Here is a 10,852-nt window from a genome sequence, read left to right as displayed (position 1 = left end):
TGGACCTGCCAATGTTTTAATGCTGGTATAGAGCACAGGCTTGGCTGGAGAGCGTAGGGAGGGATTTTGGATGCTCCTGGGATGCGGGATGCACATCCCAGGTGCAGGATGTGCCACTGGGGCATTTCCCATGATGGCACTACCCCTGCAGCCACGTTGGACATGGCTCCATGTGGTGCCACATCAGTGCCAGCCAAGCACCTGCTCCTGGAGCAGTGAGCAGAGATCTCTGTTCTGGGTAATTTCCTGACACAGAAATATGCAGCATCATTCCACTTTCAGGCAGGGAAACAAATGAGTCTCTTCTTGCTCCCCTCTCGTGTTTTCCCCTCCTTCCCACCCTCATTTGATCCCGCTCCATGTGGCAACATCAAACGAGCGTTGAATATTTTAGCTCCTGTAAAATATTTATGTTATAATGCACGGAAGGAAATCAGTCGCTTCCAGGCCATGTAAACATATGCCTCCAAACAGCTGGATCCCTGGCAGTGCTGGGTGAGGATGTGGCTGCACAGCTGTTGCATTCCCAGGTATTTAAAGCCCTGGGAGGCCAAGCATGACCAGGAAGGGGCAGGGAAAGGAGGACCAGGATCTCAGAGCTCAAACAGCTGCCGATGGAGCATCGCTCGCCCTCAGGCAGCTCCTCTGCCCTGCCCCACAGAAGGGTGGGCAAAGGTGGTGCTCTGAACCCCTAGAAGAGTGAGGGCCTCCCCTCCACCCAGCAACTGGAGATTAATTGAGGCCTGCCATTAAAATGTCACCGAGAAAATTATTAAGTTAAGGTAAACCACTTCCACGCGTCAAAAGCAAAGGCAATCAGTCCCAGGCATGTCCCCCTAGGAAATTATGTGGAGTAATTAATCAAAAAGCTAATGAGAAATGTGTTTTCTTTCCCAGCCTAACACCACATCATATTCTTATTAGCCAAGGTTATTACAATAGTAATCATGCATGCTCCGAGTTCAGATTGGGTTTTTTGCTCCACTGCCACCAATTTAGAAAGCCATTAATGGGAAAGATAAACCCCGATACACAAACCAGCCTTTTGTGTTTGTGTGCCCGGCGGGTGATCCTTGCCTGTCACCCAATTCCAGGCCACCCCTGCCCGTCACGACGGGCATCATGGGCGGGCACTGCCAGAGACACACCACAAACCAGGGAGCTGCTGGGGCGAGGCTGCCAGATCCCCTGGTGCCCTACTCTGCCTGCTCTTCCAGTCCTTTCCCAGGACGGAAATAATCAACACCCAAACTCCAACAGACATTCTCACTGTGCACAGGAGACAGGTTAGGATCAGGGTTCGGGAAATTGGGGACGGCGCTGTTTGTGAGCACCCAGTCCTGGCACTGGATGCTCATCCCTTATCCAGCTCTATCCTTCTTGTTCCAGTGCCAGGAAGGGGGACACAAGTTGCTCTGTAAATCCAGCTGGAAGCAGGTGATCTGCTTGCTACAATGGGTTCCCCCTTGGCCCAGCTCAAAGCGCAGCCACCTGCCAATCTCAGCAGCCCCAAACTGCACTGTCAGCACCTGGCAAAGGGAAACCAGCTCTGCTTGATATTCAGCATTAAATAATTCAGCCCCTACAGAGAGACGGGGGAGAAGAATGAGCCTGACAAAAAATATAAAGATTTCCTATGCCCTGTTAAAAATGCATTGACCTGATTAGCTCAGCTCGAGGAATGCTGAGCCACGCTGGAGCTGAGCAGGGAATCCCAGTCTGCACTGACAGCAGCTCGGAGAGGACCTTGGCAGGCAAATCCCACTCTCCAGTGCACAGGAGCACCTTCTGTGGGGGTTTTTTTGTGTGTTTTCCTGCTAAACCTCTTTTCCTTGCTTGCATACACGTGACACATGGGAGATCTTGCTGGAGGAGGGCCCTTCCTTCACAGAATCACAGAATCACAGAAACAGCTGGGACAAGTTGGAAAAGACCTCCAAGATCATCATCAAGACCAGCCTTTGACCAATCACCACCTTGTCAACTAGACCACAGCACTGAGTGCCACGTCCAGTTGTCTCTTGACCAGGGACATCCCACACCTTCCCTATGCAGCCCCTGGCAGCTCCCTCAGGGCTCCATGGGCACGAGCCAGAGCATTGGAGCCCCCCTCCCTCCCCTGAGCCCCCCTGCACAGCTGCCCCTCTGCCTCCCCGCCTGCCACACCGCTGAGGAATCCCACACAGTCTCTCCAGGATGTTTGGCAGCCCCAGCTTTGATGTGTGGATTAATGAGAACTGACACTGCTGGAGCAAAGCCTTCAGAAGCCCAAAGGCAGGGCCCGGGGCAAGCCTGGAGGGGACAAGGCTCTCTGAGTGCTCCCTTTGATCGCTCCGTGCTTGGCTTCACCTCCCAGCAGCGGGAGCGGGGCCTGGAGGGGTGGTGGCACACACAGTCGGGCTGCCCAGGGCTGGGTGGTTCCAGTGGGCACCTTGGATGGTCCCACTGGGCACCATCCCTGGGGCTGGGTTTGCAGTGGCACCCTGGCACAGCCACCTGAGCACACACTGGCATCCCAGCAAGGGCATCCCATGGGAGCCAGGCTGGAGCCTCCCAGCACTGCTCCCTCCTCCCTGCCCACCCCAGCACAGGGCAAGGTCGCAGGTGCTCACCTGTAGCACTGGAGCTGCGCTGGCCAGGAAGGGGATGTGGTGTCTCCATGTCCTCTGCCTGGAATAGGGCTCCTCTCCTCTAGGCTGGGGACCTCATGGCACGGCACTTGAGCAGGGCTGGATTTGGCCAATGTCCCAGCACAGCACCTGGAGAGAAAACAACTGCATCACCAAGAGAGAAAACAACCACATCACCACCCAAACACCCTAAAGAGGAGTTGCTGCAATATAATAAACTCCCTCCTAATCCACTGAGAAACCTCTGGGCATAAACCTCCCTGGGATCCCAACAGGAGCACAGCCAGGGGCAAGGAGCTGTTAGTGCCGAGCGGGATGAGGAGGTTGAGGAAGGCTGTGGTGTGAGAGCTCTAATCCCTGCTGCCAGCACTGCTCTCCGGGGCTCTCCACAGCCCCCCATCGATGCACTCATCAGAAGGGGCTCCCCCAGGGTAGGTGGGCAGAGCCCTGGGTGCTGCAGCGCTCAGAGAAGGGCCCTTCAGGAGGAAATCCGTTCATTAGCCAGTAATTACACATGGGCCAGAACACTGCCAGGGCATCAGGGACATAAAGCACTCCACAGTTATAATCTGGAATTCCTTCTGGAGGGTGTTTACCGCTGGAGCAACACTTGGTTTACAGCAGGGCACCAGCCTGGCCCTGGGGCCAGAGGTGCCAACAGGCAGAGGGTCCTGCCCTCGGCCACCGCTGCTGGAATCCCCTGGAGCAGCCACAGTCACTGGGGACGTGGCCATGGGCATCCCCCGGAGCAGCTGAGGCCGTGGACCTCGCTCTTGTCAGCCCTGCAATCCCTGTCCCCACAGCAGAGGGGACCAGGCTCCGGGCACTGCCATCCTCACCTTCTCCTGCACAGGAACTCGGGCTGGCGGCGGCGGCAGCAGGCAGCCTTGGCTGATGAAGTTATAATTCCTGAAGTTCCTCCAAAATGAATATGGATGCACATCTGCCTCCGCTTAGGTGTAACAAATTGGTAGAGATTGTGTTAAATTATGCTGAAACCATGTCCACTGCCAACATCCCAACTACCCCAGGCATGGAGCGGTTGTGGCCCGGAGCTGCTGGGATCTTCCGTGGACTGGAAGAAAGAAATGCTGCAGTTTTAACTCTTCATCAGTTTAGTGCAGAGGGGGTCCTCCACGTCCTCCTGCTCCTGGAGAGGATGAGCAGACACTCTGGGGGAGGCAGGGGCGGCCAGGCTGCCCCTGAGACCCCGTTCCATGGTGGGGACACAGTGCTGTCCCCCTGGGGTGGCCACAGGGTAACAGGCACGGGAACCTCCCCACGCCCCGGGTGTGCAACAGAGCGTGGCTGAACCATGAGCCCAATTACCCAGGGCCTTGCTCTACCCGCCAGATAACGCATCTAAAACATGTTTATTTCCATCCAGGCTGCTTCTCAATTTGATTATTTATCTCCCATTTAGCCTCTGACAGATCAAAGGCTCGGCAGAGGGGAAGCGGAGCCGAGCTGCGCATGAAAATGAGCCTTGATACATAATTAATTAACATAAAACAGTTTCATTAGGAGATGGTGTTACATGGCTGTTTGTCTTAAAAATTTAAGCTGTGTAAAGAGCACAAGGGAAAATACATCTCCCTGCCAGCCCCTTTCCCGTTGCTGCCCATCCCAGCCCAGCTCCAGCTCCAGCTCCCGGGAGCACAGGGAGGGGCTGGAGCGTGGCCCCTCTCCCTGAATTGCACGCCATGCCTCCTACCCTTGATTATTAATCTGTTTTTAATTCTATTAAGAGATAGCCAGGAGAAAGAGTATCAATTTTAGATTAACAAGGTTATTAGCACTTAATTATGTGAGGTGTCTTTGTAATTGAAAAGGAAAAGAGGAAGCACCATAAATATCCCGGCCCCCGAGCTCCTGGGGGTTTGCGGGTGGCTCTTTATTCACGAGGCTGTGGAACCATAAATATTAAATATCTGGTGAAAAAAAATTACAAGGCAGAGAGAGGATGCCCTCTGGATATTCCGGCGCCGAATGCTCTTGCATTTACAAATATTCATTAACTGGGATCTGCAAAGTTATTTCCACCAAGACTCGGCGAAGGAGGAAGAGAGAGAGAGAGGTTATTGAAAAAAAATAAGAGTCTAGAGTAAATATTATTAGTAATTTTTATCTCTGCGTGTCCCTAATTATTCCATAATTAGGGAAAGTGCACATATGCATATACAATCACTAACCTGTCGGTCTCGGGGATCTTCGTTCCCAGCCCTGCTGTGGGATGGAGTTGCCAGGAAAAACTCTTCTCCCTCAAAAAGAAATGGGGGGGGGGGTGCCCTGGGAGGACCCCACTGTGGCACCATCCCCCAGTGCTCCATGCTGAAAGCCCGGGATGATTTAGAGAGCCACCAGCTCCTCCCAGCACCCACGACCTGGAGCTGCTGCCAGTTAGAGAGAAATTAAATGACAAATCTCAGGCTCTTTTTAATTAAAAAATAATAGAACTCAGCAGGAAACGGTGCAATAACACAGCACTTCCAGAATCCACTTTGCTGGAGCTGTTAAAAAAACAACAGCCAAGAGGCAGGTGAGAGGGGGAGAAGCCACATTCACAGGGACAGGTGTGACAGGACAGGTGTGGCAGGACAGACACAGGGTGGCCAAGGGTCCGTTCCCAGGACCATCCCTCCCACCAGCCCCACGAGTCCCCCTCCCGTGGGCAGGGGGCTCCTGGGGGCAGGCAGTGTCACACCCCAGGAATTAAGCTCTTAATCTAAACACATTACCATGAACTCATCAACAAAAATCTAATTACGACGCGTGAGGCCAAGCTTAATTGCTCGTCCTTGACACAAGCAGTGCCCATGGAAGCCCATGAGCCAGAGAGAGCCTGTTACTGGTATTATCCTGCTCCTTGCAAAAGTAGGAAAGGAAAACGGGGAAAAAGTACTGTTGTGCAATTAGCAGCAGAACACCAGACAAATGAGCTTGTTAATTGTTGGGGGAAGCTCCGAGGGTCATTAGCAGGTGCCTGTCTGGGGGCTGGGCAGGGGGAGGCTGCTGGGATGCCAGTGCCAGCTCCAGAGGGACAGACAGGCAGTGGCAGGACCTCAGGGACTCCAAAAAGGAGGAAAACAGCTTAAACCCCAGCTTTTCTCAGAGTAACAAAGTGTAAAGACAGGAGCTGGAGCAGATTCTGAGCTTGGCCCTCTTGTCCCACCCTCGGGAGCCAGGCCCCAGCTTCCCCCAAACACCCCTGGGCTCCTCGTTAGCTGATCCCACTAATGAGGGAATCAGGATGCAGGAGGTGGCTGAGCCCCGCTGCCTCCCCCGCACGCTCCTCCCCGACTTATCACTAGTCACAGGATGTTTACAATAATTTTTAATTTGCGCAATTATTAATCATTTTTCTATCTGTCTCATTTGCATAATAATTACTCTGCTCGCTGTTTGCCATGACTGTGAATGACAGCGGTTTAAATTAAATTAAGATTTTAATATTCATTTTTTTGGGTTAAAGCTAATCAAAGTTGCTGCTCTATGCCAAGACCGGGGCTGTGCCCTTCCAGAACCACTAATGAAGAGATCCACGTCCCGGTGTCACTGCTCCATCTCCATCACCCCGCTCGTCCCAGAGGATCCCACAGCATTCTCCAATTGCTCTGCTGCCAGAACTGCTCAGACAAGGCCACATCTGGGACAGGACATGTGGGATGCAGAGCAAGGGCACGGGGACAGACCTGCCTCCCTGCTCCCTGGGCAGCACATGGGGACAGGATCATCACCCGAGCTCCCCGTACCCTCATTTTGCATAGATGTATCTTAAAAATAAAATATCTGGTAACAAACATACAACAGATGTATAAACCCAGCATTGTGATGAACGAGGAGGTCCCCAGGGTAGTACCTCTAAAATCTTTAAACCCCAGCTTTCAAAATCAGCTGCAAGAGCAGAACTCCATACTGCTTCCAGGTCCTAAGCACAACATTTTTTTTAGTACGAGCATTAAAATTGCTTTACTTCCCTAAGAGCAGCTTATAATTCCAGCTATGACACGAGCCAGCTGTGACTGTGGCTCTGCAAGAGCAGCCACTGTCACTAAGCAGGTGAGGAAGGTACCAGCATCCACCTGAGCAACAACTCTGCTCACAAGGGCAAATTCAATCATTCCACAGTAGGTTTTTTCACATTTCCAGCAGCACTCAGATAAGGGAGAGTAAAAACGAGTGTGTGTCAAGTGGAACTGCACTTGTCAAGGCTGCACCTGCCTCAGGTTACAGGGGCAAAAAAATAGGACCTTGATGACAGAAGGGGGAAGTACAACTGGAAATACCTGAGCAGGCTGACAACACCCTGGGAGCCCCCACCTCACACCATCACCTCCCACTCCCAAAGCATTCCCTGCCCAACAGGCTGCAACAGGGCCCAGGTTGGGAAAGATTTACCCACCTTGGAAAAACCACCACCACACAAAATCACGTAAAAAAAGAAAGGTGTTATTTACAGGTGTACACACCAATTCCAGGACTGCTAGAAACATTACACAGGGATAAAAAACTGGGAAGTCCCAAGAGTCTGGCATTCCAGGGCAGATTTTGCCATTATCCCTCCCACCCACAGCCCTCCTAACGCTGGAGAATCCCTGGAAAGAGCGATCCTGCCCTGCCCCTGCCCACTGCTGCAGCCAAGGCATCTCCATGGAAACTGCTGCCTGCATTCCATCCCTGCTCCCCAGCACCTCAACAAGAACAACTGTATTTATTTCCACAAGTGCTTTCTGGCACGCAGGGATTAAGGGAAGCTCTGCCCGGCCTCCAGCTTTGAGACTGACAAATCTGATCACAGGGCAGGGGTTGTTGCACTTCACACCAGAGCCCCAGGCAGCAGCGTGGGGGAAGTGCTGAGATCAGCACTGTCCAGAAGGGTCTGGGAGAACCAGCTGCTCCAAAGTATAAGGGAGGCAATTCAACCACTCTCCATACTTTTACTTCCACAAGAAATGGACCCCCCCAAAGAGTTGCTGGCGCTCCAGAAGATCCTGCTGCCCAATGCAGGTCGCTCTTCCAGTGCCAGAGCATTCCCTGCTCACTTTCCTGCTTGGACAGGGCCAAGAGAAGCTGAGTTTGAACTTCACTGCACTTTGGTGACTCTGGGATCTACAGGGCACAATAACTACACAAACTCAGCAGAAGTTCAGAAGCTAAACTTAACGTGAGTTCTGGAGCAGACCGACCTACTGCATGAGTGTAACTCCCTCGTGACCAAGCATTCAGCATATTTTCACCTGAGATTTAGGACACCTGAGGCTTGGGAACCACCCCCAGAGGCCACAGCATTTGGCATAGAACAAAAGAGTTTGTTAGAAGACAAGTAAAGGGACCAGAAACCAGTATCTTCCACAGAGAGCTGGGGGCTCCTGCAGGCAGTGGCCCCTGCAAGTCTCTGAGCTTGTCCCTGGTTGACAGGGAATCCAGCCTTGCCTCTCAGAAGATGGTCCACTGGGATACTGGATGCCAAGGACAGGGCTTGTTCCAGGGAGAGCAGGCCATTCCTCACAGCTTTGGCAGCAGGTGATGTCCAGGGGATCACTCCAGGAGCTCTGCACAGTTCTTGTCTCACCTACATGTCCTCAACACTCCACTTGTAGGCGAGTTCCTGCACTGCCTTCTTGTTGGCAATCCGGGCAAAGCGCTGCTGCTCGAACCCATTGGACCTGCAAAGGGACACCCAGGTGACCAGGAGCTGCTGGGCAGGAGCTTTTCTGAAGCCACAAAGCTTGGTAGATCTCCTACAAGTTTTCCACTACATTTGCTCTGGTTACTGTGGTTACCAACAGTTCACATCTCTGAGGTTACTCACACCCCTCCCTTCTGTCCCATCACCCATTTGTAACTTAATCTATTCAAACTTCCAACTGCCAACAACCTCACTCATCCAGTAACTGGGAATCTTTACACTATGGCCACTCTGAAGCAAAATTCACTTATTTTTACTCTATTTTAACAGAAACAAGTACCTGTCCACACCATCCCAGCGATGCCCGGGCCAGATGTTAAACCTGTTGAGTGGAGGTGCTGGTCCCTTGTACCTAGGTTTTTCTGGAACAAAAAGAGCAGAACAGCTGTTTTCAGCACAACCACGGGGTCACATCCTCACCCATCCAAGGGGTGTCTGCAGGTACACAGGCAGGGTGCACAGGCCACCTGACAGCCAGGTACAGCTCCCAGAGGAAGCTCCCAAAGGCCCACTTCAGCAAACTGCACCCTGCTGAGTTTTAACTCAGCAGATCCTGCTCTGACCTAAGAAATCATAGTCACCATTACTGGTACCAAGGCAGTAACTCCTGAGACCACAGAGAAAGTCCCTCGGGACTCAGCTGTTCCAGCAATTTACAGAAGAGCAGCTGCCTTTCTACACTGCTGAGGCCTTAAACCACACACAGGTGTGATTCCAGAGCCAAACCTTTTTCCTTGTTCTCCTTGGCCTTCCTTTTTTTGATGAGGGCAGCCATGGGGTCTCCTTCCCTCTCTTGCTCCCTCAGCATTCGATCCAGATCCTGGTCATCGATGTAACGGGCCAAGGGCTTCTGCATCTCTTTGATGGCATCTTCCACGTTCTGCTGCTGCTGCCTCTCCTGTGCCAGCCTGGAAAACACAGAGTTTCACCCAAACCCAAGCAATCGTTCCCTGGGACTTGTTCAGTTTGCAGGATGCATCACGCTCCTGAACTCCCACTGTGTGCAGCATTCCCAATGCACCTCCAGCAACACAGGGAACAACTGAGGGGTCTATAAGACATGTGGAACAAGCACTCCCCTGGTCCAGACCTAAACTTGGGATGAAGTGAAATGCAACACCACCAGACTGGAAGCAGATCCAAACTAGGCTAAAGGCAGGAGATGGGGAGCATCGGGAGCACCTCACCCTTTTCCCCACTTGGCATATTGCTCTTCTCTCTTGGCCTCTGCTTCAGCCTTCAGCCTCTGCTCCAGCTGCTCCTGTGCCAGGTTCCTCTTGCGCCCGGACTTGTCTCGGAACACAGTCTTGGCATTCCGGGATTCCTCTGGAGGGGACAGATGCCTCAAGTCACACATTTTGGAATGTTTCACCACCTCTATGCAATTCAATTGCTGTAACTTTCATTTTGTTTGTCCTACTCTCCCAAAGAGTCTGTCACCCAAAGCCACAGCAGCTGAAGCAGAGAAGGAGAAGGAAGGTAAGCTGGGCTCAGGCCGTGTTCCTACATTCCTACCTTCCAGGTGCTTCATGCTTTTGTCTGGCTTCTGGAGCTCCTGCTTCTCCTTCTGCAGCACCTCCGCTGACACCAAGCCAGCTCTGACCCCAGATGACATCGTGTTTGCCTGGAAATCAAACAAACCCCACATTTAAGCTGGCTGAGAACAGCACACTGAGCCAGAGGTCTAACAAGGGGCCACCCAAAACCACAAGGGACAGAGCAGGGACAGCCCTGGTAAAGCCATTTGTACAAAAACTTCCCCAATTTGCCACTCATTAGACTTCCAGTTTTTCACAGTAGGAAGCAACAAACAGCTAGAAAGGAAAGAGGCAATGCTTACCTTCCTGGGAGATCCCCTGGTGTCCTGGCGATGTGGGGAGTGGTCCGGGGGACTCCGTGACCTATGCTGGCCCTTCCCAGCTGGAGAGCTCTGTCCTGGAGGAAACGGATCAGTGTGAAGATTTGATAATCCCATACAAGGGAACTGGAATCACTGTTATGCCTGCAGAGCACCAACCCACCTGTGGATCCACCTGTGGGAGCGTGGAACACGCTGGCAGGGCGGGGGGAGCCCATGGCACGGGGCAGGTGGGACACACCTGTCCCCACACTCACCTTTTGTTCTGCTCTTCCTCAGACTGGGTGAGCCGGGCTTGTCTCTCCGAGGGGGTGGATCAGGGGTGTCGTGACGCTGCTTCCTGGGAGGCGACAGCTCCGAGGTGTCGTGGCGGCGATGCCTGGGAGGGGACAGGTCTGGGGTATCACAACGCTGTTTTCTGGGAGGAGATGAGTCCGGCGTGTCGTGACGCTGCCTCCGGGGAGGTGACGGATCTGGCGTGTCACGACGTCGTCGCCGGGGAGGTGAGGGGTCTGGAGTGTCCTGACGCTGTCGCCGCCTGGGAGGGGACAGGTCTGGGGTGTCGTGACGTTGTTTTCTGGGAGGTGACAGATCAGGAGTATCGTGGCGTTTCCTCCTGGGAGGGGATGGATCAGGAGTATCGTGGTGTTTCCTCCTGGGAGGGGATGGATCAGG

The 10,852-nt window shown here is 53.0% G+C and overlaps 1 protein-coding gene across 1 annotated transcript in view; it reads right to left on the bottom strand.

The window, feature by feature from the left end:
• Nucleotides 1-7,058: 7,058 nt before the first annotated feature.
• The window catches only part of BUD13 (BUD13 homolog), a 5,886-nt gene continuing 2,092 nt past the window's right edge, over nucleotides 7,059-10,852 (bottom strand). The window contains exons 5-11 of the mRNA XM_039388560.1: nucleotides 10,435-10,852; nucleotides 10,160-10,254; nucleotides 9,835-9,943; nucleotides 9,507-9,645; nucleotides 9,046-9,227; nucleotides 8,600-8,681; nucleotides 7,059-8,296 (exon numbers count right to left, since the gene is read on the bottom strand). The exon at nucleotides 10,435-10,852 is cut by the window's right edge and continues 30 nt beyond it. Of these exons, the coding sequence (XP_039244494.1) occupies nucleotides 8,203-8,296; nucleotides 8,600-8,681; nucleotides 9,046-9,227; nucleotides 9,507-9,645; nucleotides 9,835-9,943; nucleotides 10,160-10,254; nucleotides 10,435-10,852 (1,119 nt within the window). The 3' untranslated portion in view covers nucleotides 7,059-8,202. The remainder of the gene's footprint in view (nucleotides 8,297-8,599; nucleotides 8,682-9,045; nucleotides 9,228-9,506; nucleotides 9,646-9,834; nucleotides 9,944-10,159; nucleotides 10,255-10,434) is intronic.

The sequence above is a fragment of the Pipra filicauda genome, unplaced genomic scaffold, assembly GCF_003945595.2.
Source record: "Pipra filicauda isolate LSUMZ 115617 unplaced genomic scaffold, ASM394559v2 scaffold666_size289731_pilon, whole genome shotgun sequence".
Lineage (NCBI taxonomy): Eukaryota > Metazoa > Chordata > Aves > Passeriformes > Pipridae > Pipra > Pipra filicauda.
The sequence above is the reverse complement of the archived record's forward strand: the minus strand, read 5'-3'. Positions and strand labels throughout refer to the sequence as shown.